The 27,475-nt window shown below is 43.8% G+C and overlaps 1 protein-coding gene across 3 annotated transcripts in view; it reads right to left on the bottom strand.

Moving 5' to 3' along the window:
• Micu1 (mitochondrial calcium uptake 1) overlaps positions 1-27,475 on the bottom strand; it is a 154,835-nt gene that overhangs the window by 88,367 nt on the left and 38,993 nt on the right. The window contains exons 4-7 of one of the 3 annotated variants that reach the window (XM_021204600.2): positions 26,529-26,691; positions 16,708-16,751; positions 10,509-10,520; positions 161-166 (exon numbers count right to left, since the gene is read on the bottom strand). In XM_021204600.2, the coding sequence (XP_021060259.1) occupies positions 161-166; positions 10,509-10,520; positions 16,708-16,751; positions 26,529-26,691 (225 nt within the window). The remainder of the gene's footprint in view (positions 1-160; positions 167-10,508; positions 10,521-16,707; positions 16,752-26,528; positions 26,692-27,475) is intronic. The other 2 variants (XM_029542289.1, XM_021204602.1) reach the window with 2 other exon arrangements.

Genomic DNA, 27,475 nt, shown 5'->3' with positions numbered 1-27,475 from the left:
GAGAAAGAAAGAGGTTTTAAGAATTCAAACCAAGGCAGCATAACCAATCAATCTCATGCAAGCGAGAAAGCAAGAGGCGGCACTGCAGGCGAGAGCCTCATGAAAACGGACAAGCACCAACACACCAGCATCCAGGCACAGCCCGCCACGCCACGGTTACCTCTGTCTAGTGGAGATCCCATCAACATCACAAAGGAAAGAGAAGTGGTTAAGCAATGGAGAGGACCAGCACCTTTCGTCAGCATGAAGTCACCCCGCAGGACCTTAACTCTGCTGGCCCATAAACAGGTAGAAACCCACAGGCCAGGCAGTGCGGCCACACATTCCCAGGTTCTAGATGTGGGTGGCGGATACTATTTGAGAAAGACCTTCCTGGGGCTGGGCTGCTGCTCCATGCTACCTAGCATGCTCCGAGTTCCATCCCCAGCAGCGCAGAAACCCAACAGAAGACAGAAAGCAAGAGACCCTCAGGCTTTCGTGGCTGGTCTAGTATCTATCCCCAGGACAGTATTTAGTGATTATCTCTCTGACCCAACAACTAGGATGCGCACTTAGCTCAGGGTGCCCTCAGCATGGCGGGGTCTTTCTACGGCAATGCTCAGTTCTCTGCCCAAGGTCAAACATAAATTTTAGGAGGAGCTCTCTGGGAACTTAATATGCAAACTCCTCATGTCTGTCTGTCTGTCTTACATTATCTGATATGTTGCAAAACAGAGAGAACAGAAAGACTTACTCGAAATGAAAATACATTTCCAAAGACAAATGATGGCCTGTCTAAGCAGTAAGTGTATACAGAAGCCAAAGAATTCATATAATTTCATGGAGATACTGCACTGTGCACTATAATGAGTAAGATATTTCGAGCCAAATGTCAAGGAGCAGGCGAGCGTTTACAAGTGAACTGAGGCTGCCGGTCAGAGGCAGCATCACTTCCTGCTGTTGGGGAAGAAGAAAAGTCAGAAACCAAACTTGGCCAGTAACTTTAGATTTTCATTCAATTTCAAACTGACAGAAAAACTGAAAACCTCATATAAGGAGCCATGATATCCCTTTTATGTATGTTTAGTAACACGTGTCTCCAGCAGCTTTGTATTTTATAGAGAGACAGAATTTGCGTCACGCCGAGTTAGCTGGAGATGTGCTGCTACTTTACATGATTTAAAATATATTAGAATATATTTCCTGTGAACAAAGACATTCTCTTAGGCACTGTAAACTCAATAAAAGCAGGGAATTTAATATTAGAGCACATAGTATTATCTAATGCCACCTGTTAAGAAAGGTACTTAGAACATGATTTTGTGTGTCTGCCACTGTAAGAGTATGGCGGTCACTTGAGGTGGTCAGCTCTTTCCTTCTACCATGTGAGCTCCAAGGATCAAATTCTGGTCATCTTGTCGACCTGCATCCTGTCCATTTTCACTTAGCCAGCTATCCCAACAATTCCCTTTACACGCATGTGCCTTCTTCCCCAGTCCAGATGTATCAGAATAAAAATGCACCCATTTGCTGGGCGTTTTTCTTTATTTTCCTTTGAAGGTTTATTATATATTATGATGGCATTTCCATAGAAGTCATCATTTTAGCCAAACAATAAATGAATATTTTGTGTCTGGCTTCTACCATTAAATGTTCCGTAGGCTCATCCATGATATGGTGCAAATCAGTACTTACTTTGTGTTACCAAAGACACTGCACTGTGTGTATACACCAGGACTGGTTTACCCCTCAACAGGCAGGGGGGCACTCAGATGACTGCTACCTCTTGCTGCCGTATGTAATCATTTACTAACAGCTGCCAGAGTAGTTTGGCTTCTCTCAATGTAGGCCCATTAGTAGAACTGCCTTGTTACATGGTAATTATAGATTTATGTTTTGAGGGACAGCCAAACCATTTCCTTCAGTGGTTTCAGCACATATTCACCCTCCCACCCCCTAGCATCATAAGAAGCTCCGATTTCTACACATCCTTGCAGCTATCTTCATGGATGTGAGTTGGTACCTCTATGTAGGGCTTCCTTTTTTTTTTTTTTTTTTTTTTTCAGACAGGGCTTCCCGACGTATCCCTGGCTGCTTTGGAATGGCTCCTGGTTCTGCCTCTCGAAGGCTGGGACTTCAGGCAGACCCCATGCCTGGCTTCACTGTGGCTTTGATGGGCATCTGCCTTGTGCAGTGTCTTCTTCATAGCTGTTGTCATCTGAACATCTGTTCAAGGCCTGTGTCATCTTCCAGTTGGCTTTGCTTGGATGACTTGTAAGAGTCCTTGACCTTGACACATCCTGGAGGCTGTGACCTTCACTCCCCCTTCGTATTGGTTTCCACTATCCTGATAATGTTCCTTGAGTTATCTAAGGATTTGCTGGTAAAGTCCAGTTCACTTCTTGTTTTCTTTTACCTCATGTTGTAGTTAGTACTATATCACCGAACCAAGGTAACAAAGTTACCTCTATTTTCTAGTCTGAAAGCATCAATTCCTTTTTAAAATTTATTGATTCATTTAGAGTTTTTATATATAAAGTTAAGATGGGCAGCCTAGCTTCATTTCTTATATTCATTTATTAGTGTGTGTGTGTGTGTGTGTGTGTGTGTGTGTGAGGTGTACATTTGGGAGTAAGACCTTCTCTCCTTCCACTCTGTAGATCCTGGGGGATTGAACTCAGGTCACGTGCTTGGCAGCAAGCACCCTTACCCACTGAGCCATCTTGTAAGCCCTCAACTTTATTCTTGTGTGTCCAGCTATCCAGTGAACCCCATTCTGTTTGTGGAAGAGATGACCCTGACTTTACTGAAAGCTCTTACCCACTGCTGAAAGTCAATCCATCCTGAGTACAGGTTTATTTCTGGATCCTTAACCTATGCTATTTTCTGTAAGCCTATGTTTATGCTAGTGCCATGATGTTTGGTGGTTAGAAGGGCAGCTTGAGAGGTGCCTGTAGGCACAAGTCGGGCTCATCCTCCTCATCCTCAGACAGTATACAGTCTGTAGACAAGGCGGAAATGTAGTAGACCCACTGTGGGCAACAATAAGTCTCCATAGGGTCTCTTCAGTACACTTGTGAACAGTGCGAGTTTGGGTTTAAGGCCTTCTGCTCCTTAGGGGAGGGAAGGGTTTTTGTCAGAGTAGCTGTATGTGAAACACCTGCTATTGTGGGAGGAAAAAGGAGAGCCCAGAGGATGGATGGCCAAGCTGCTTAAGGAAGAAGTAGTAAAAGACACGGGAAAGAAAAGAAATGCAAGAAGCAAGGGCTCAGGACCAGAGGGTGTGTCCAGGGAGGGGAGAAAACTTCAAAGAATGGAGAAGTAGAGGGAGCAAGGGTGTACTGCCTAGGCAGTACCGGAGAGCGAGTAAGCACAGAATGTATGTCCCTCACAGCAGTTCTTCCAAGGTGACAGGAACCAGCGATGCTTAAAGGTCTGGAGGCAGCACCTGCCCTGGGATGCACCTTGGGGTCAGAATCTCTTCACTTGGCAGTCAAAGTCCACAGTTCATCCGGGCTTCCGGAGTTGGGCGGGAAGAGGCGGGGAACAGACGCCGGCTGTGTATTTTCTGAGCATTTGTTTGTTAAAGAGCGGCTGGGGTACGAGTAGGATGGCACATTCATTAGTGTGCCAGCACACAGTAGGACCGTGCATTTATCAGTGCTACAGGTCTGTAAATCCCAAAGCTCTACAGAAAAGCTGTACAAAAGCTAGGACATTTTAATCATCGACATCAACATTATCATAAAGCTAGCAAATTTGGTGTCTCAAATTAAAGTAAGAAGACCATCAAAGGGCTGGGAGTGGTGGTGCAGGTGGATGTCTGCAAGTGTGAGGCCAGCCTGGTGTGCACAGTGAGACGATGTCTTTTTTTTTTTTTTTTTTAAAGAGGGGATGAGTGTTATCTGAAAGTCAATTATTAGACTGTTTTGTGCCTTTGGCTCTTCTTAGATGGTTTCTTTAAAAAAAAAGATCTAATTCTTATATAGATGATATCCTCAAATCAATTGCCCATGACATATAGGGCAGCTATGAAAATAGATATGAGTTTGAAAATGAAAATGTAAAAGCCCAAGTCTGGTAAAGATGGAAAATAAAAGTGGAAAGGCAGACAGAACAGAGAGGGTTCAGATTAATGTCTATGACGCCAATGGTCTCATTAATGTCCAATTCTCCAAACAGAAAACGCCAGCAAGATGTCCCTTGCTTAATCTTTCAGGTAATGTTTAATGTTGGACTAAAATATAAGTCTTTTTTTTTGTTGCTCTAAGCAAACATCATCAGTTTGCTCAAAGAGCTAAAGGGAAGCACATTTTAAAGGAAAACACAATGTTCCTTTATCATTTTCTCCTTGAAATTTAATTTTTCTAAGAAAATCCAAAGAATAGGCATTAATGCAATGTAAGTAGGAAATCAGGATAAATAGCAAAGATAACAGACAAAGTGTAAGAAGGAAATTGAAGCTGTATTTAAGAGTGCAAAGAACTATTTCGACGATGCTTCAACTGTCTTCTAAGACGATAGGCTGTAAGGTTAGGTGCCTTTCAGTGTTAACTCAGCGAGTGTCTGGGAGAAACATCTTTCACCTTTAGGTTCCCAAGGGAGGGGGGCTCCAGCCATTTCAGTGCATGGTGAGAATTTCCTGAGTATAGTTTTAAAACAAGTGCCAACTCTCAGCAGCTCCTGAAGCATCAGGGCCACACTCACAGCTCAGGTGTGACCTCTCAAATTCTCCAATCAGTCACTTCGATTTCTGAAATTCAGTGTGAGGCAGGATGCAGGTCAGCTCAGGGCATCATTTCCATCCAACTTTGTGACAAATGTCCCCGACTGGATGACGGAATCTTGTAGAGTGCCTCAAAGCAACAAGCTCACGGACATGCATGGACAAAAGATAACTCAGAACCTAGCCTTATTTCCAAATGAAGAGCAGAGCTACAGACCTGAGACCAGTAAGAAAGACGCTGACATGGTAGACTTTAAGAAACCCCACCTCCAGGGGGCTGCTTTGATGTACTGTGGTACCATACTCAGAATCCTCCCATCTCCCCTCCAAGGAATCAAAAACTAGGGCTTACAAGGCAAGATTTCTACCACAGAGCTGGAGGCCCATGATTTACATGTCTGTGTGTGTTTACTGGGGCTTGGACCCAGAGCTTTGTATGTGTGAGGCGAGACAAGACATTATTGAATGAAATCCCCAAACTTCATTTTTTATTTTGATTCAGAATCTCACTAAATTGCCAGGCTGACCTTGATCTTACTTTATGGTATAGACAGGCCTCCAACTGTGATCCTTCTGCCTCAGTCCCCTGAGTACCAGAGATTACAGGCCTCCACTACAGACCTGGCTTTTTAGGTCCAGTAAAAAGTGAAAAACTTGTTATGTAAAATTACTATATAGCACATTATTCTTCACATATGTGACTGCTGTACTTCACAGTGAATTTAAAATCCTGAGTTTAACTGGGTTGGATGGCTTTGTGCTCAAGCGCCCACCCTTTGGCTTCTGACTAGTCTCATAAATTTAAGTTAGAGTTGAGTGAACCATGAGAAGCCCCAGGGCTGGGTTTCCAGTCAGGACACCAATGTGTTAGCATTCAGGGTGTGGGGAATCCCAATCAGCTAAGTTACAGGGTTGATCAAAACAGAGCAGTTGATTTTTCCTTCCCAGACTCAATGAGATGGAGGCAATTAACCTCATCATTCTTACTACTTAACATCCAGCTTTCAAGTTCTGAAGTTTAAAACAATAGGAGCTCCCAGAGCTGAGCAGACTTCACAAAGGAAATGCTTGGGTATCAACCTATAAACTAGAAATCTTTGTGGAATTCAGAAACTAAATAAAAAGAAAGCTCAGAGCACTGCTACGTAAATTAAAATGTTATCATCCATGAACCTCAAGGTTTTTTTTTTTTTTAATAATACTGACACTTAAGGATTATTTTATTATCAGTGTTAGGGGTGATGGCGCAGGTCTGTAATCTCAGCTACTCGGAGGCTGAGACAGATTATAAGTTACCCATGAGGACAACTTAGCAAGACTCTATCTCAAAATTTAAAAAGGTGCTGGGTGTAATGGCTTATGCCTTTAATCTTAGCACTTGGGAAACAGGGGCAGGCAGATCTCTGAGTTCTAAGCCAGTGTGGGATACAGAGTGAGTCCCAGGACTGCCAGAGCTATCTAGTGAGCCCCTGTCTTGGAGAAAATAAAAAAAGGGCAGGTTTGTAGCTCAGTGGCTGAGCATCTGCCTTGCATGTGCAAAGCCCTGGGTGGAATCACCAGTACTGTAAAAATGAAAAAAGAGAATCAATATTTCTCTACATTGCTAAAAGGGATTTCAAATTCCTCTAGTAATATTTGAAGTTGTACTTTAAAATTTAATGACAGTAATATACTGCTTCCAGAAAATTTGATTTTGGCATCTCGTTTCCAAACCTAGAGTTACAGGGGGAGAGGGGTATGTTAGAGAAAGCTCAGCGGTTCTCTCAAGCCGTGAATCTCACACTTCATTATCTCCTTGGTGCACAGACTGCTTCCAAAGCCTTGGGAAAATGTTAATTTTAAACAATTACATTATTCTCAATCAAACAGAACCTGTTGCACAGCTAAAATATGTCACTCTTGATTTGGTCCACACCCAATTGTGTAGAAAGGTAGACTTTGGTGCATGCCAAATGAAAATTAAGTTGAAATGTTTCCAATCCAGTGTAGTTTATAATTTCCCCCCTTCTGACTCAGATTCTCGCCCAAGCTTCTCAAAGATTTAACTTCATCGGAGGCAACATAAATTAGTGTGCAACAGGCTGAGGCAGGGGAGTGCTGAAGGTGACGTGCATGCCAACTGCAGAAAGCAGCTCTCTTTTCAGTCCCCATTCTAACCACATGGGCTCTGAGAACAACCCAAATATCAGAATGAGATGTTCTCCTTACTTCATTAGTTGGCCTCAGAGAAAACGCTATCATGAAGATGCTTAAACTATAGCAGCGGCGGATGAGATGGTTAAAAGCAGTAATAAGGATTCAAATAAATCCTCTGGAATGGAGTGAATTTCACGAAAAAAAGGCAGAACTTTATCGAAATGACTTATTTGAATCCTCAGTTTCTGCTGAAGGAGGAAACTCTAAGAGGGAGATAACTGGATGAATGTTCTGGCACCGCATGTCTGATGTTCACATCAGACTCCATTGTGGGACAAATGACACTGTGATCGTTATTGATAGCCTGCTACCTAAATCTAAGAATTTAATTCTGAACTTTGGTCACGCCAATACATTAGTGCTGAACACAAACTCCCTAGAAAACAGGCCCCGGCCCCCAACAGTCCTGAGCTTGGCGGCCATCTTGGTTGTAGTCACATAGTTATCATAAGTGGCCTTATTGCTCCGTGTAAAACAACCTCAAGCACACGTTTGGAAAGAATAAGTCAACATAGTAGTTTCATTCCCTCCCATTTGGAAAAAAATAGAGCAAGGGACACATGTAAGGAAAAACAAAAAGTTCCTTGCAAGAATCACTGCTCACCCCCTTGACTGACACAGCTATTGCCTCTCAGGAAGCCCTGTGAGAAAAAATTTTCGTTTTAAATTTGAGATCAAACATTAAGAGCTATTCATGAAAGAATTGTGGGGCTGGAGATGTAGCTCGGCTGGAAGATGCTGGGTTCAAGCCTGGCAGTGCATAATGGGTGAGGTGGGCCACACCTGTAGTCTCCGCACTTGGATCTTGTCCGAGATGACTCAGGTTTAGAGACTTTAAATAACTGCCCAGGGGAATGGACCCCGTTGTGCTCTGACTCCACAGCCCTATCACGGACCTCTCAACTTCATATGCTATGACTAGCACAGGGGCACACGGGGTTCCGGAGTTTGTAATTTCTGGCAGGGAAACTTAGCTCACTGTGGTGGAGCTTTGGAGCTTGGCTTGCTTGCCTGGGCTAACTGGAGGAAAAGCTGAGCCAATGACTAAGTGTGCCTTTACTTAGCCAAGTGTCTACTCCATTCATTTTCAAAATGTGCATCGCTTCAAAAAGAAAAGGTTCTTCCATACTCTTAAAGCTTCCTATTCTCAAAGAACCAGTGTCTGAGTCTGTAGTGCCACCGAGCATCGCAGACACTCAGAACAAGTTGAGGACCTGCATCTACAGAATGGAGGATGCTTGTTTTGAGTAGCTCTTCTAGAATCATGAAAGTGAGGCCTTAAACATGCTCATATTCAAGTAACATGAAAAAGGAAGTCAGTCTAGAACAGTCCTCTGACGTCAGAGTGAGCTGCCAATATTGTTCCATGATGAAAAGCCAGGAATGGGGCGTTGTCAGAGAGGTGATAGCCAATTATGATTATGCTTCAAATAAGTAATGGAACATTAGATGGGTTTGGTTGATCTCAAGGTCAAACATAACATAAAATAAAAATGTCTCTAAAGGCGCAGTAGTAGGAGTCTGAGCATTTGAGGCAAGCAAGTGAATGGCATCCTATTGGGGGAGTTAATGACTGCATTATCATTTCTGTTTTTAACCTGAATAGCCAAAACTTGTTAAATCCACAGACTTTAGGAGTGGTGGAACTGGAGAGACTGGAAAGAGACCTCAGATACTCCTCATGGCAATGCACTGAGTGCCTGATGTCATCAGTGAGCTGACCTGAAGAACAGTGGACTACGCTAGCAGGCCATGGTGCTGGGCTTTCTACGCTAGCAGGCCATGGTGCTGGGCTTTCTACAGGCAGGAGGAAGAGCATGCAAAGAGCAGATCCTGCAGAAAGAGAAGCAAGGGTCCACCTTCTCTAACGAGGGGTCGGCTGCTCACATGGGCGGCTTTAAAGACACTCACTGGTGTCAGTAAGACAAGCACTGTTTCTAGAAACTAATATGAACAATTCCCTCAGCATATTTTAAAAGAAAAGCCTATGCTTAGTACAAATTCACAAGATATTTTGAAGGATGCAGTAAAAATTGATTTAAAAGTAGTTAACACCTCAAATTTTTAATTTCAGCAAAACAGTTTCTACATACTGCATTCAGATACTGATTGTAGAAACCCAGAGAAGGTTCAGGAAAACATGGATAGAAAAAAACAGACCGCTTCAAAATTCATGTGTTCCTCCTTACACAGAGGCCACAGTGCTAATCTGCAAGTGGTGGGCGTAATTGTTGATTCCCAACCTCTAGTCAAACAAAACTAGTATTTCATGTACGGAAAGCATAAGTGACTGGTGCTGAGCACTGAGGGCTGCAGGCTCCAGAGACTTCTAACACTTGCTAATTCTTCTCTCTTCTCCTCACTCCTTGCTGTATGGATCTCCTGGAAGGCAAGTCTTTCCAAATCGAAAGCACATGGTTATTAATGAGGAGAAAGGGCTTTTGCGCTGCCTCCCATTTGTCCAACTGCACTGAGAGCCATGGGAAGGGCTTTCTCGTGGGACTGGCCCTCAACTCTCTTTTCGTTTTTTAAAGGTTTGGAGTGCTACGGCAAGGCCCAGCCCAGGACTTGCTCTTGGTAGGCCAAGTGCTCTGTCAAGGAGATCAAGCACAGCTATGTTCTCTACTGGCTAGCACTTGTTTGTACCTTAGCTGTTCTGACACAAAATTCCAGAATTTGAAGCACTGAAATTTGAAGCAGTGCAATTTTGATGCAATTATTAAAGTATTTGTTTCTTTCAGAATACAGTTAGTGCCACAGTTATGTGGAACTGCTAAAATCTACCCCATTTTAAAACAGGAGCACAGGGGGCAATACACTATGAAAAGAAAGATTACCCCTGTGGTCTTCATTAATTATATCACCAATTACTTCAAATTCAATGAGGCTGCTATTTAAGTTGAATTTAGATTTTTATTATAGCTAACCATCAAAAATGCAAGAGTAATTTTAAATAAAATTTAAAAATGTATAATCTGTAGTTGAGAGTCCCCGCAAAAATCAATTTAAAAAGCATGTGTTCTGCCTGTCCTTGGGCATCTCCTGGTCAGCTCTACCTGCATATTCTTCCCATGTGTTTGCTTATTTTCCCAAGTGACAGTCATTCCCTGGCTCAAAGGGGCAAAGTAATGAAGTCTAAATGGGCCACCAGCTTCCTCTTAAGCTATTTTATTGAGCAAAGATCAACCAAGCAATGGCTTATTTGCACTTATTAGGAAATTTCAAAAGAAAAATGAATCTATTCATTCAAACTGTCTTTTGTTCCTATAATAGTTTAGGAACAAAACAACTCAAACAATACCAACATTTAAATGACCAATTAATTAAAATTTGATGTGGTGCAATGCCTACAAAAGTTTCTTATCCTCCTGTGTTAACAGCTACTGATAAAACTTCCCTCTGAGTTAGAGCGGGCTCTACATTCTCAAGGACCGTGCAGTGTTCGAATTGTCATATTAGAGATAAAGCAAGAAATGTAAGTCAGGGATGGAAACCACTGTGCAGGGAGTAGGGAGGCCAGGGGCATGCACCGACCCTCCGCCTCTGAAGCATTAACATGGATTCCAGAGCAGTGATTAACTGAAAGCACATGCTGCCGAGTCAGTACCTGCCAGAATTCCTGATCAGAAGAAGAGAGAAAGAAAAAAACAAATTGACAGTGATTATATGAACAAGCCCCCCCAAATCAAACACATATATCACAAAACGCAACATATGAAGGAACAATAACAAGCTGTGAAAATGATCACCATAAACCTGGAAATACAAGAAGAAACACACGCAGATGTTCTAGACATCACCCATTAGGCACAAGAAAACAAAGATCTACAACACAACCTCCCGGCACCAAATCACAGAGAATACATGAGTCAGTGTTTTTTTTTTTTTTTTAAAAAAAGTTGTAAAGATTCCACGTCGTCCCCAGGGTGGTCAAAGCATTTCTGGAATGGAAGTTTCCTATTGGGATGCCTCGTAATTTTAGTGGGACGTAGCTTCAACTTTCTGGCAAACTGCCTGCTGTGCCATTCGCTCCAGCACACAACCAACCAAAGCCAGATGAGTTCGGAGAACTGATAGCTGTTCAGCGGAGCAGTTCAGGGGGGAACCTGAACCTTCTATTATGTTCCACTAAAGTGTGTGTGTGTGGGGGGGTGTCCTGTGTAATGGCTGACATCTGAGGGAGTAGTTCAGGTCAGTTAATTTAGCCGGGTTCCACTCCAAATATCAAGTGGCTTCATTGGCTGTGAAATAAAATTTGGTCTAAACTTACCGTCCTTTTCAAATTAAGTTCAGTTATCATTAAGAAAGTTCTTGAATGAAAAGCAAGCATCACTAGCGATTTATACATCTGCAGTGGGGGCTGCTGAGGCCCAGAGGACTCTAAAGAAGAGGGGTGGGGTGGAATGAGCTCCCGTGAACACGGAGCTTGGGTCTCCACTGGGCAAATGGAGTCTCTATACAAAATAACCAGTCAAGGACAGCACAGGGAGACTTTTCGAGGTGACTGAAGTGAGGAGAAAACAATTACCCACAGGGTATGGGGCCGCTAAAACCCACGGAAGATGGCGTACACGTTAGCGGGAGGTCCTTCCATAAAGTGAGCACAGGCTCATAACCATGCAAAACAGCTACGAGCTGTCCTCAGTGCCCCACTTCTCTGGCAAGGCGAGAGCCACTCAGCTAAGGGTGCTGCTGCCCCTCGGCTGTGCAAAGAGCCACCCACCGTCTGAACGAGGGCACGACAGTCTGAAGTCCACACTCGTGCTCTGCTGCGCACCATGGTACACTATGACACAGAGCTGTGTCTCTCACCCCGGTTCAGCATGCTTTATAACATCTACTGGTCACTTACACATGGCTATCAGATGCGGGAGCGCACACCACGGGAATAAATGCCTTGGAAAAGAAAGAGGTCACACGCCAAAGCTAGATTTCACTATTATTATTTAGTGATACTGTGTGGGGAAAAAAATAACGTAAGTTAATTTGTAAGAAAAAGACCACGAAAGTGATTGAAAAACCTTTGAGTACAAACAAAAGAAGATGGAAAAATCTGAGGAAAAAAAGAAATTTTAGCAAGTTGTCAGGGACTGAACCCAGAGCCACGCCCAGGCTGAAGCACACATTCTAGCACAGCAACCCAGAGGATTTTAGAAACGCTGGCACAGCACCTGGGTTCATGGTAATAATTCCATTACCCTCTGAGCTTTTGGCTCCAAAGAAAAGGTTATCATAACCAGTCCTGCTCAAAGGATGCCTTACCCCCCCCACAGCAAACCATTACTGGTAAGAAGAATGTCTGGCTTTGTCCATGACAGAAACAACATCTTACTCAAATGGCCTGATGACCATCAGAAGGGATCCAGTTTACACAGCACATGGATAGATCACTTTAAGAGTGACAGGGGCAACAAAACGTCAGACAGTACTTTCCAAAACAGCAGCTGACCACACTATGACAGTGGGACACAGGGCAGCTTGATTCTAGTCTCTAAATCCAGTTATTAAATTCGCATGTTTCATATTTTCTTTCCTGAAATGAAATTTTTTTCATTTATTATCAGTTTCTAACTGTGCTTTATCTGGAAGGCAGAGGCAGAACAGCTCAAATTTAAGTCCAGATTGGGCAATTGCCCCAAAACCCACCATTCTGAAACCCCAAACCAAAAACCACTGCCACTACCAACTGGGCAGAGCACACTAACTTCATCAAACTGAACGTGAAAGAAACATGGGGATGGTGTGTGTGTGTGTGTGTGTAAGTGTTCACGTGTGTGTGCGCGCACACACTGTTGTTACTTTTATTCAAACAGTAATAAGGCAAGAACATGTGATGAGAAAAAAAGTCCTATTGATGAACCAGCCTGCCTCCATTTTAGGCTTAAAGGCCATCTTTTAGTTATGACAAACTGGGTTCCTTCCTTCCCTGTTTCTCAAGGATGAGGCTACGCCCCACCTGTAATCTTAACTACAAAGGGCTTTGTCCTGCCTGTTCCAGGAAATGACAACTATGCCTTTGATTTCAAAGGTTATCATGGCCACCTGTTGTCATGAACACCTTGTTATGACTACTTTTTGACCATGTTGCAACCCTACCTCTGTAACTCCACCTATTTTGTGGCCAAATCCCCCATTTGAAACCTCTTATCCCTCAGCTATAAATACCTTGTCTTCCTTATGTCCAAGGCTGACCTGTTGCACCCCGTTTAAGGGGGAGGCAGCTCATGTACATGCATTTAAAAAGCTTACTTTAATTAAGTGCTTGCTTTAATTAATTTGGCCATGATGATTTGAGTAGGCAGTCTTTCTCACGTCTTTGGGATTAACACTATTTACGAATAGGTCAAATTCTAAAAGAGGTATATGAAAGTAGAATACAGCACTCAGGACAGCTCCATGGGCCCCCCCTACTGTGGGACCTGTCTAGTGACCTAGCTTGCCTATTCTCTTAACTTGTAAAATGTAAAATGCACTGTCCAGGGAAGTGATGCTACAGATGAAGTGAGCAATTACCCATCAGCACGGAAAGTGCCTGACAGACAAGCAAACAGTGCAGACTCTGCCTAGCCTTGCGCTCCCTCCCTCCCTCCCTCCCTCCCTTTTCCCTGAGACAAGGTCTCACTAAGTAGACTTTGCTGGCCTGGAACTCATTATTTAGACTAGGCTGCCTGGAACCCTGCCTGTTTAACAAATCAAAGCCTACTCTGTCCCAAGTCCCTACTCACAAGTACCTGTCCTCGCAGAGTCATCCTGGCTGGAATACCCCTTCCCTTACCTTAAACCTCTCCAACCTTGAGTTTTGCTTCCCCAGTCCCTTTTCCTATAAAGCTCAGCCATTCTGGCTACATGTCTTCTTTGTCTCCTGGCTTGCTTTCTGGGTTGGTTCTTCTCTTGGGGGTCTTGGCTTCCCGCTTCCTTCCCCACGTTCCCAGGTGTTCTTTCTCTCTTGGTTCCCTCTCTCCTTTCTCTCTCACACCCCTTACCTCTTCCCTCTTCTCCTGGCCCAGTTCAGTCTGCTGGCCCTGTTCAGTCCGGACTCTCTCAGGTGCCTCTGGCTGTACCCTCCTCCATATCTACAATAAACTTTCTCTTCAACCACACCTGGGAGGGTCTTGTCCTCATTTTCCACTCACACCCAGTAATATTTAGTTGAAATATCTGTGCGAGCTTCAGGCTTCAAGAAGCCTTTTTCACAAGCTCATTCATTGTTTTAGAATTTAGTTTCTCCTGCCTTCCTTTTTCAAAAATGTAAAAAGATGGAAAATATAAGGGATATATCTTATTATTATAGATGGCATTGGTGGCTGAACAAAAATATAAATCAGAAGCAAAAATATTAAAATTCTGCCTATTTTTATCTGTATTTAGCATCAGTAAGACCTGAATACATATATTAATTCAATAGAATGTGGACTTGACTGATTTTAAGTTTCTCATAGGTGGGAGGGTGAAAATATTAGGGCCATCAATTGACAGGTGGGACTTCATAATACTTCAGTGCCTCTGTACAGCCAAGGAAAGTCAGCCGAGTACAGTGGAAGCCTTCGGGGCGGAAGAGAATCCAGTGGCATGTCAATAACCTTTAAAGAGCTTTGGGAGTTGAGGTTGCAGTTTAGTGGTAGAGCACATACACTTTACATGCAAGAGGCTGGGTTCAATCTCTATCATAAACATGAAAGACAGACTGACAGATAGGAAAGAAGGAGATGAGGGAGAAAGGGAAGGTTGGAAAGATAGGGAGGGGAGAGGAACGAGACTGGGGACGATGAGGAATGGTCTGTTTCAGTGGGAATCTGTTGCTGCTGCTGCTGCTGCTGCTGCTGCTGCTGCTGCTGCTGCTGTGTTTGGAAACAGGATAAGAACTTAGTCATCTTTGGGAGAGATGGCCAGCCAGGGTGACATCAAAGCTTGGCAACAGCATCCCTGCATCCCTGCATCCCTGCTCAGGAAGTAATCACATCTGCAGCATGAAGTTCCCTGCTTCGATGTCTGAAGGGAACGTGACGGCACTGATCGCAAGCCTGTGCTGTGCTTACTCCATGTCACAGGAATAGAAAGTGCAGGGCTGCCAAGGAGGAGGGGTAAGACACAATGGGACCCAAAGCCACACAGAATACGTCATAGCAACTAAAGATGGCAACTAAGACTAGACATTTGACACTACTGTAAAATAAAGCTCTGTTTGGAAATAAATATTTTGTTTTATAGGGCAATTACTAGATGCTAAAAACATCAAATGGAAATTATAGTTTTTAATAAAAAATAATATATAGTACATGAAATGATTATAGCAACAAATCTTGGGTGAAAACATGCATATTAGGAGAGGTGTACTAAAAACCCCACTATTTCCATATGCTATATTATTATTACTTCTAATAGTACTAACAAATTATTAGTTATTTAATTTTTAAAAGAATTTTTTACATTTGTTTTTTTTTTTTTAACATGTGTGCTTCATATATGTTCTGTGTAGGCTGATGTGCTTGTGGGGTCAGTCCTCTTTCCACCAGGTGCATTCTGGGAAGAGAACTCAGGTCGAGAGAATTGTTGCACACACCCTTACCCGCTGAGACAAGCTGTTTATAAAAGGATCTGTTAGCTATCCAATGCTATAAAAGGGTTTTTTGTTTGTTTGTTTTTGTTTTTTCCAAATTTATCATCAGAGAAAATCTGAAGTCATCGAAGACTTGAAGCTTTGGAACTTTTGATCTTAGTCTGAATATTATCATTCTTCTATAAAACACACTCTTCAAGCAGTGTCAGCTATAGGTGTCAGCGTTCTTTACTCAAGACCTCTGAGCAGATAGCTCTGAAATGCAAGAGATGATAAAGGATAGGCGAGCTTTCGGGAAAGAAGAAATCTCCTGGGATTCTACCCCTAAGCAGAGAGCTGCAGGCAGTTAAGGCCTGCTGAAAGAGAAGATTCGGTCACCCCGCAGGGAGGGGCCCCTTAACTGGTCATCCCATCCTGACATCATCTACATACAAGCAAGTCTATACAGAGCCAGCAGACTGCAGTTACATATGTGTGCATCTATATGTCCACGGAACAGCAACAGAGAGGCCTGGGATGTGGGAGGGGTCGGAGGGAGGGAAGGAAGGGGGAAATGACATATAATTATATTTTAATTAAAAAAATATTTTCAAACCTGGCCCTTTCCTTCCATGCTGACCCTGTATAAACTTCTCTTCTTCCTTCTGAAGAACTTATCCTGAGAGGGAAAGTCATGTTGAGCTGGCAGCTTTATGAGATAGTAAAATTGAAAGGTTCCTTTTCAATAACTAAGATTGATGTAGCATAATGTGATTTCTCTATCAGGTAAGATAAAGAATTGAAAGTACAAGACAAACGTGCGAATTCTTCATAACTGCTACAAAAGCACTACAGAGGTCATTACAGTTTCACACTTAGGATTATTGCTATGTACCGTCAGAAGGTTCAATCAGGTAGGCGTCCACATGAAATGTGAGCACAGTACAGGGGTGCTCTGTCATCTTTATGGCAATTTTTGTGTTAATATTCCAAAGTCAGTAAACACTGAATTCAGCCTCAATATATGACAAACTATGAGTTATCTTACATGGAAAAACATTAAAAAAAAAAAAAACCAAACAAACAAAACAAAAACAGCAAAAACCCTGGCTTGATTTCCTGTGCAGGATCTCCTGAAGATGCAGGCCTCCCAACCCAAATGAACTTTCTTCGGCAACTAAATGGTATTCACAGATCTGTCACGTGATTATAGAGGAACGTGAAAGCCTTTTCAGTAAAACTTAGGGCATGTGTGTGCCAGTCTGCTCACCTTTCCGTCAAAGCGCTTTATTATATACTGATCCAGGCCCAAGTCTGAAAAAGAGAGATGATGATGATTAGTCCCTAATCGTAACTCCCCGAAATACAAACAGCTCTCGGTCTTGTTTTAAATTACTCAGTTTGATGCACTAGATGGCTTAGCTACATTATTCATCCACAGTTACACAGGGAAGATTACTTTGCTCCATTTTCAGACTCAAAGTACAAATGCTGGCAGACAGACACCAAGTCTTTGCGTCTGTATCAGAACAGCACGGTGCCAGTGTGAAAGGCGCACATGCCAGTCTCCACGCTGGGCTCATGTCTTCAGCATAGCTCATGAACAGTGCCAGCACCAGGAGCTGCCTTCTGCATCTCTGCTCCTAATAATTGGGTTACCGTTGTGAGTGACTGTCCTCTGAGCCAAGCAACTACAGTCTTGGGAACTCTGCTGCACTCCTAGCAATGGGACTGTCCCAGCTGGACTTGCTGACTGGAGGTGTCCCCTCACAGAGTAGTAGGGAGGACCTGGAGATCTTACTAGCTTTTCCAAACCCCTGTTACATGCAACTTTGGCTTAATCACACATGGCATCCTGGAGACACAGGATCCTATCGGCCAGGGGGGTCTGGAAAGTGGTCGGGGATAGTGATCCCCATCCATCTATGCAGCTGTGGGAAAGCCCTCATCCCTACTGGAAAAAAGCTACCCTACTGGACAGCCTCTTGGGATGGGAGGAGCCCCCTCACCACTGTAAGTAACTCCCCACTTACGCTCCGAGGAAGCCAACAACTGCCAGTGGTTCTGGCAGAATTGGGCCTCGGCTTGTCACTGGGACCTTAGGGGGAGGGCTGCCTACATCTCCCTCTGGGAAACAAACCAACAAACAAGAGCAAACAGATAATCAGAAAGGAAAATCTGAAACCAATTCTAATTTGAACCATCACTGTATTCAAAATGGCATTATTAAGAAAGACAGAACAAAGTTCTACAATAAAAGAACTGACCTCAGGCACAGAGGTACACAACTGTACTGGGCACTGCTCTACACCCAGAGCTCACGGGCCTCCCCGGCCACCCCATCTGCTTCAAGACCAGCCCAGATCACCGAACACCTCAGTTCAAAAACCAACCAACCAACTGACCAACCTATAAACCAATAGAGAGCAAGAAAGAGCTACTGAGAAACTCTCTCTCTCTCTCTCTCTCTCTCTCTCTCTCTCTCTCTCTCTCTCACACACACACACACACACACACACACACACACACACACACACANCTCTCTCTCTCTCTCTCTCTCTCTCTCTCTCTCTCTCTCTCACACACACACACACACACACACACACACACACACACACACACACACGGATAAACTAAAATTTTTTTAAAAGGCAAAACCACCTAGCTACTAAAAACTGACAAAGAAAAAACTTTGAGGCAGCCAGTTCAAGTGCTGACAGTAAAGACGTCTAACCTTGTGTTCCTTCTTCAGTGAAAATGCCCTTAAAGAATAAGGACAAAATAAAGGATTCTAAGATGAAGGACACAGCGACTTCCTGTGCAGGAGGCCTGCTCTAGCAGTCTTGCTAATTCTGCGGATAGGAAGTGACAGTGGAGAGGAGCCAGGAACTGGAATACCAGAGAGTGGCAGAAATGGTCCATCTATCAATCAGTATCTCTATATGAGAGAGACAGTACTGTATTAAATTCTTTACAAAAACAGTTTGAATGGAGTTTCCAATATGGAGAGAGATAGGCCATATCATGGTTACAGGATATTTTAGCTATTATACACAGACAACCTAACTGTTAGCAAAATATAAAATCTTAAATAGATACTGCGTTTGCCAGATGCAGTAAGGTGCATCCTGAAGAGATGCAGTTTGGGTGAGCCTCTAAAAGCCTCCTTCGATAAGAATGCTACTCCTGCCTATTTTAAGGCAAGTTGCTTGAGAGAGGTCTTGTGGCTTCGCCCTATGACCAGAGGCAAAGTTACCTGGGTGGCCTCGAGCTACCCCACCTAAAGGTGACATGCTTCTCTGCCCCTCCTGACTTGGCTCAGAGCCCCTCCTCCCATGATGGTGACAGCTTGCTAAGGGTATGGGGAGGAGCTAGAGACTCTTTATAAGCCTTTGATTTCTCTCTCACTGCCTCTCTCCTTGGAAGAGCCTTTATAGAAGGAGCTCTGGGAAAGAGAGAAGGATTTTCTTTTGGGGTTTGCAGGAACCACAGAGAAGCAGCTGGCAGGACACAGGTAAAACAGAATTCTGGGAAAGAGAGCAAAGGAGCACTCTTGGGCTTGGAGGAGCTCAAGAGGAAGGTAGACCAGCTAGATAGCGTGATACAGATAGACAAGTCTAAAGAGCTAGCTGCTTAGCTGTAGAATCAGGCTTATAAAGAGATACTCGGTACCTAGTTAAGAAAATAAAGTCACCTTACTGAGCTAGCAGGGTTTTACCTCAGTTTACACCTCTGGTGTCTTTACTGGAATAAATACTAGATAATTTAAGTGGTTACATACCACAGCATAAGGCCAGGAAGGGCTTACCGTGGTAAGGTATGTATTCCACCTGAAGTGGTAAAACTAAATTCTCACACAACACTGTGAGAAATATGTATAATCCCTATGCCAATTACTAAATACATTACAAGAAATATAGTCAAGAAACAAAAAGATCACGTAAAATAAAATCCAGTAAAAACACTTAAGTAATCCATGGAGCAGCCAGGAAAATATGTATGAGGGGGAGGAGAATTGCAGCTCTAAGCCCAAGCTAAGGACCAGCTCTGAGGAGGCCCACAAGCTGCAGGCCCACGTGCAGGTCTGTGCCTCTTCCCAAGTCTCCTGCTTCCCTCAGTCAGTCTCTCCTGTCACCTGCTTAGATGACTAACTAGGAGACCAAAGCATCCTAGTATACAAATCACCAGCCAGTTCACACGAACACAGTTCACCCGGTTGGTGACCACTTTTTGTTGTTGTTGTTGTTTGTTTTTCGAGACAGGGTTTCTCTGTGTAGCCCTGGCTGTCCTGGAACTCACTCTGTAGACCACGCTGGCCTCGAGCTCAGAAATCCGCCTGCCTCTGCCTCCTGAGTGCTGGGATTAAAGGTGTGCGCCACCACGCCTGGCTCTGACCATACCACTTCTGCAGGGACAGGCAATCTTGAGAGCAATGGGGCAGCATGCTTACACACAAGCTCAGCAGTTTACACATGGCACATGGTTGAAAGGCTGGGCTGGTAAAGTGGATTATCACAAGGAGCCACTTAGTAAATTCAGAATGTGTAAACTGTGACAAACATCGAAGTCTTTTATAATGAGACAAAGCCAATTTTCTATGTTCACACAGGATGCTGTCGGTGTAGAATATAAAATTTCAATATCCTAAGTTTTTATAAAACATCTGGAATGCTAAGGAAGGGTTTTACCATGATCTTAAGTGTGACAGCTCATCTGTCCTTCAGTGAGTGTGTGAACAGTAATCTACTTTATCTTCTATGAGCTTTTATGTCCTTTGATCATGTACTTCTTGGCTTTTATGGAGCGCTAATCTTTTTATAATCAGAGTTTTAGATTTCAGCAACATCTCATGCATATTAACCTTGGGTGGAGGTCTGATACTTTGAACTGGTATGTAAAATTCATGAGATTTATAATGCTAAAGGTAGGTGTGGTGGCACGGGTTGTAATCCAGAGCTGGGGAGGTGGGGGCAGTCAGCCGAGCTCTTCAAGCTCCAGGTTAGTGCAAGCCCCTATCTCATTAAGCTACGTAGAGTAGATGGAGCTAAGCAAGCTGACGTTTGGTCTCTACATGTACACACGATCTGCTCAAATGTGCACACACACACTCATAGATAAACACAAAGGGAAAAATGATAATGCTGAATAAATCTAGGCTACAATGGCTACCAGATACCTAAACTCAATACTTTAAAAAAAATTTAAAATTTTTTGAGATTATAATTTAATTGCCACATTTCTCCCTCCGCTCCCTCCCTCCAAATCCTCTCATATGCCCCTCCCCATTTTCCTTCAAATTCATGGCCTCTGTTCTCATTATCATGCACACAGATACATACACATACACACACACACACACACACACACACTCCTAATTTAATCCATTTAGTTCACTTGTTACTTGTATGTATGTTTTTGGGGCTGACCTTTTGGCACTGGACAATTGGTGTGCTCTTCTGGGGGATGACCACCTGCCTGTTCCAGCTTTCCCCAGTTGCCACTGGTCCTTTATGTGGGCTGGAAGCCTTATGGGCTTCCCCATCCAGTGTGGCATGTCCCCTAGTGCCATCCTTTAAACTCCGTACTTTTGAGTAATTACGACTCATCAGCTGTCTCTCACCCAAACAGACCTTCCAAACGGACTGCAACTTAGATCGCTTTTCTCCTTAAACCACGTTCCCCAAAGGCTTCGAGGTCCTTCATGTCAGCAGGTTAAGCTAACCACAGCAGAAGTAAGAAAGAGCCACCGCGGGCGAACGCTAAGCACAGGACCGCAGACACACTGGTTATTCTGTCACCCGAGTTATTATGTCCCAACGAGTTCACAGAAGGGGCAGTTTGGTGAGTGACAACCTTCAGGCCGCATCCAGCCAACTCACTGTGCCGTTCATTTCCTTAGATTCCCCGGGGAGAAGAGGGGTATTTATTACATTGATGTTGAGTCAGCTAAGCCTTAACTATTTACTATTTGTTCTTTAAAGCAAAAACAAAGTTTGTTCCAAGTTCAATCTGGGCTACAGAGACCCTATCCTATGGCAAATTAAAAAAAAAAAAAATTGGCTATCCCCTATGCAACAGTCATAGCTCTAAATGTCTTTTAAAAAAAAAAAAAAACTGTTTTGAAAGTGCTTCCATTTCTAAACCCCTGCACTTGATGTCAGCCCACGCTTAACTCCCACATGATGCCCGACACCAAAGGCTAGCACATCCCCCTTTTGAAAGCACATAATGAACACTTCAAGTTTATAGACTGTATGTTTAAGATCTGTCACAACTTCGTCACTCTGCTCTTCCAGCTCTGAAACTGCCACTCAGGAATGAGTGTGCTGTGCCCATACAACTTCTTATGAACAATGAAATCTGAATTGCATCTAATTTTTACATGTTCTAAATATTCTCGTGTTGCTCCTCCCCCTTAAAAATGGTCAAATCGTCGGGCGTGGTGGCACACGCCTTTAATCGCAGCACTCAGGAGGCAGGGGCAGGCAGATTTCTGAGTTCGAGGCCAGCCTGGTCTACAAAGTGAATTCCAGGACAGCCAGGGCTACACATAGAAACCCTGTGGGCCATAAAGAACAGGGAGTTGGCTGCATTGGTCTGCTCTATAGGAAACAGTACTGCAGGGGGTCAAAAGTAAAAGCAGACTTAGGGAAACTGTAAACCAACAACAAATCAATAGAAGCAGGACACAGGAGGTGTGCGGAGGATAACAGTACTACAGACTCAATTATGTCTCACTGACTGAAGTGTTTTTTTTTTTTTTTTAATTTTGTGAATTTGAGAACACTGTAGCTATCTTCAGACACACCAGAAGAGGGCATCAGATCTCATTACAGATGGTTGCCGGGGATTGAACTCAGGACCTCTGGAAGAGCAGTCAGTGCTCTTACCCACTGAGCCGTCTCTCCAGCCCTGACAGCGTTCTTTATGGGCAAGATTATCCTTAAACTGTGAAGCTTGATCCTGATCCTAAGGGGACATGGAGGCCAGAACACCCGAGGTATGCAGTGAGAACCACTTCTCCATTCACACTTTTATTCTCCAGTGTAGAGGAAGTCACCCAGGCTGACGATGTAGAAAGGACGCAGAGAGCACCCTTATCACAGGGTATGCTGTGTTCTGCCCCAAACTCCTTTGTTTCATGGAACTGTGATCTGCATCCCACACTTCTGGTTACTTGCATCACACAATGGCTGTAACTTTTGGTTTTGGTTTTTGGGAGACAGGGTTTCTCTGTGTAGCCCTGGCTGTCAGGAACTCAGAGATCCACAGGCTTCTGCCTCCTGAGTGCTGGGGTTGAAGGCGTGAGCTACCACGGCTGGTGAAGATGGTTTTCATCATAATGGAATCACCATCCTTATATCCAGGGATGGTGGTGATGTATCGGCTTCATAGCGGGGTACGAGGTGTGTCCGGGGAGCACACTATTCGGTTTTCCTTTTAATGTGCTTCACACTTCCCTATGGCTCCTCTCTATATACATTTTTGATATTTAGTGCACAAGGATTCTTAGTCACCTTTTCACTGAAACTCATCAACTCATTTCAAGAACAGAAATCGGCTGCCTTTATGCTTCACCTCACACAGGAGCAGCAGGCTTAATTTTGCTGAATCAACATCCCTGCTAATGAATTCTTGCTAATGAGCAAATGAAAGTGAAGCCAGTTTCTACCCTGTGGGTGACAAAGATCTTTCTCCTTAGGCTAGAGCTGGGTGACCCAGGCGGCGGCTCTGACACACCTGAGCCACATGACCCTGGCAACTCCCTTCTCCGGGCCTGTTTCCTTACTGGTAAGTGGGGTGAGGTCAGTCTTTGTTGTTTATTTTTGAGCCAGAGTTTCACTATGTACCTGTGGCTGCTCTGAAGCTCCCCCTCCCCCCTCGTGTGTGTAGGGGGGTGGAGCAGGTAGATTTGAGACATAGTTTTTCTGCATAACCCTGGCTGTCCTGAAACTTGCTTTGTAGCTCAAGCTGGCCTCGAACTCATAGAGATTGTCTGCCTCCCAAGTGCTGGGATCAAAGGCATGTTCCACCACCAGCTGGCTTGAAACAGAAATCGTCTGCCTTTATCCTTCACCTCGCACAGGAGCATCAGTTTTATTTTGCTGAATCGACATCTTGTTAATGAGCAAATGAAAGTGAAGCCAGTTTCCAGTTAGATCTCGTTTCACTGTACAGAATTCTCTCTTCCTTCTGCTTTCTTGCTCGTTACTCCAGCTTCCCATGAAAACGAGAAGGGTGCTCGGTGTACTGCGCTCCCAGCGATGATTCAGTTTATGTAGGACATCTTTAGGTAATGAAGGGGGGGCAGGGCTCAGTGGTAGAGTGCATGTGCTGCGTGCAGAGAGCCTTGTGTTCAATTCCCACCATCATAAAAACAAATAAGCAAACAGCGAACGGCTACAGAGTTAAATGCCGGAGCGTGTGAAGGCAACCGGCAAATATAATTGTTTTCAAAGGAATAAAGACAATATCCCTGAAGTGAAGAAACAATCCTCCGTGGCCTGTCTTAAAAGTGATGGTTCATTTTCATTGTCACACTGGAAGCAAATTATAGTCTTTAACAGCACTGATAGAGATGAGAGTTTTATTTGAATGGTAATTGCCTTACAGGCATAAAAATGTTTTGCTAGCATAAAAATACAGGAAAATATCCGCGAGCGTCTTTCTTGTGCATACCATCATGCCTGGATGTCTTCCCTCCTGTGTCATCAAACAAGCTGCCATAGCAGGCTCCAAAGGAGCCAAGTCTTGGTTTGGAGAGCTCGGTGGCTAAAGGTGCTGGTCACTGAGCCTGCCCACAGGAGTCTGATCCCCACGCCCTGCACGGTGGGAAGTGAGGACCAACTCCCTCAACGCACCAAGAAAGAAAGAAAGAAAGAAAGAAAGAAAGAAAGAAAGAAAGAAAGAAAGAAAGAAAGAAAGAAAGAAAGAAAGAAAGAAAGAAAGAAAGAAACTGTGAAAGGATCTACATCTAAAGTTCAATGCCATTAATGACAAGCTTGGTATATCTTATTATAAAACTCATTGGAAGCAAAAAGCGACTATGAATATACAGGACTATGAATATAAAGGGAAATAAAGGATCATTTGAGGTACAGTGCATCCGTCTGATTTCAACACTCACAGTTATTTGGTAGTGTCCTTTTCTAGAACTGTCTGTGTATTCTCCACATAGATGAAATACAAACACCATAGAGATACCACTGAAAGACTGAGGAGAGAAGCTCTGCAGAATAAGACCTGCACTCTTCCACAGGCAAATGATGCAGGCTTGCTAAGAGGCACGGGATCCGTGTGGGAGAATGGAGGTGAGACAGTGGGACGCGGAGCCCTCACGCAGTCCAGGTGAGGGCGTGGGCTCAGCTCTCCGCTCTGCATAGTCCTGGGCTCAACTTCTTAGCTCATCCTTGAAGCCACTTTGTGTAGCAGAACTGGCTCTCAGCAGAGTGGAGAGAAAGGTGCAACTTTGTGTCAAATACATTTGTGTTTCCTAGCATCCTATACACTCAGCCCACTGATGATGTTATTCTATTTTCTGTGTACTGGGGTTCTGACTGCCATTTACAAGGCATCAAACAGGGGGTTATCCACTCAGTGTCATCCTGACGTCCAAACATTGCAGATTCTGGAGCATAAGGGAGTACAGATCGTAGATTCAGGGTGTTCAGCCATTACTGGTTTATATGTTGGCTTGGTTTTCAGTGCTTTTTACTTCTTTGTGGGGCTTTGAGTTGCTGCCCCGTGGCTTTTCACACCAATATAAAGTATATCCTTTGATTTTCTTTACAAGGACAGGTCTACTAGCAACAAGCTACCAGAGCTTCAGTTATCTAGGTTATGTCTGAACTGCTCTTTTGTGAACCCCAATGACCCACGTGCTGTCCGCCGCAGGTGTCCTACCCGGGCATACCCAGGGGTGATTACTGTCAGGGTCTTTTGCTCCTGTTAATGAATTATACTTTCTTTTTGGTTAGTACGGCCAGGTAACCGCTTGTTAAAGTTGGGTATTTTTTATGATACTGAGGAAAAGAGAAATCAGATCCTCTCTTCCCTGGGGTTCAGCTGCTATAAAGACTGCAGCCATCAGTCCTTCAGTGACTTCCCCCAAGCATCTGTACAGAAACTGCATGCTTGGTCATGTCCTCCTGCAGTTTCTGTTCTACTTAAATGCTGCAGCCAGAAGAAGGGGAAACTGCTGAGTAAGTAGGAATGCACAAAGCAAACACTTGAGAGCCAGGTCCGCGCTGGCCACCTCCTCCCTTCCCTCCCAGGCAATCGGTCACACTGTCAGGGCTGCTGTCCTACGGCTGGCTGCTGCTGAGCTGGAAGACTCTGGTAGCCCAAACCACCACAGTGCTGTCACCAAAACCTAGCAGAGTCACTGCATAGTAAGCACTCCCCGGCTTGTTCGCTGAGGAGACTGTGGATCACAGAAACATGGAGTCTTGTCCTCTCATTAGTGGCTGTTCCAAGAGAGCGTCTGAGGCTTGGAGCACCCTCCTCGGACATCATCCTCACAGTATTTCCTAAAGGCACCCTCAATCCTTTACTGGGATGCTGTGTGCTTCCTGTGGTGGTCCAGGGAGTGGTACTATGTGGAGGCATGGCCTTTTTTGAGTAGGTGTGGCCTTATTGAAGGAAGTGTGTCACCGTGGACATGGGATTTGAAGCTCCACCCAGTGCCAAAGTTAGTCTCCTTCTAGTGGCCTTCAGATAAAGATGTATAACCCTCAGCTCCTCCTGCACCATACCTGCCTGGACACTGTCATGTTCCCACTTTGATAATAGACTAAACCTCTGAACCTATAAGCCAGCCCCAATTACATGTCCTTATAGGAGTATCCTTGGTCATAGTGTCTCTTCACAGCAGTAAAGCTAAGACATTTCCACATGCTGTTTATCTCGGCTAGTTCCCCTAAATGAGACATCTACACTGGATTGTAGACGTTGAACCCAACTCCAAGCATTCAACAGTCAAATGGTGGTTTTAATGACTGCCTGGACCTGAGAACATTACTAGGTCCCGGGAAGGGAGTAGTTGAAGTCATAACAGTTATCCCAAACCTGCTTCCCACACCAGCAACTTACGCTCTGGCTGCTTCTCATTGGGTGTTATGGAGCGCACAAAGTCCTGCGGTGTCATGAACACTTCGGTTTCACCAGGTTCGTTGATTACTTTCAAGGTGGCAAAATATCGGAAGATTTTGTCTGGTGTGGAGTAGGCTCGGATCCGATTCTCATACTCCATCACCTGAAATGAGAAAGGTGGAGGGGTTGCTATGTTGAGCGGTGCTCAAGGCTATCCATTCTCTTACAGTGTCTGTCTTATTTTTGAAATAAGTTGATTATCTCTCTCTCTAGTTGGATTTTCTTTTTATATTAAATAAGCTCAACTCCAAAAATTTTAAAATTTCTTTCTTGCAAGATACCATTCACACCCTAGTTGAAGTAAGGTTCACAGAACTTTGTCAAGAGTTCTTTAAAAAATAATTTTCTAGTTACTGAAAGCTAGAAAAACTTGAAAACACCATTAAAAGAATTCAGAAGCCACAGTAACAGGGAACTGCTGCATACAGTAGCCTACAGGCTCTTAAATATCAAGTTTTTAAAAGGGATTTACTTTCTGTGGAATTGCATGAGTACTAAGAGAAAACAGACTTGAAATTTCACAGGTTTGGATGCTTAGCAGTCCTTGTAAGGCAAGATAGTTGAGATACCACGGAAAAATAAAATTATCTATCACGGAAGCTTAGTTATTGGTAGGTCTGAAATACTTCGATAATATTTTTAGGCAAATTCCCAGCAAACCTTTACATTCAGCCTATCTAGAAAGAAACAAAGGTCAGAGCACAAGCGTTTGTACAAGTGACAACCACAAATAGTGACATCTCACTCAAAGGTCTGTCATATCACTGTGACAGCTTGCTCTCCTACAGAGTAGACAAAGTACTATACCAATTACAGTGCTTTTGGGGAAAAGGTCTCTAGAATTGAATGGTATTTGATGACTTCTTTCTTTCTCTTTCTTTCTTTCT

The sequence above is a fragment of the Mus pahari genome, chromosome 9 (genome assembly GCF_900095145.1).
Source record: "Mus pahari chromosome 9, PAHARI_EIJ_v1.1, whole genome shotgun sequence".
NCBI lineage: Eukaryota > Metazoa > Chordata > Mammalia > Rodentia > Muridae > Mus > Mus pahari.
This window is presented reverse-complemented; position numbering and strand designations above follow the sequence as displayed.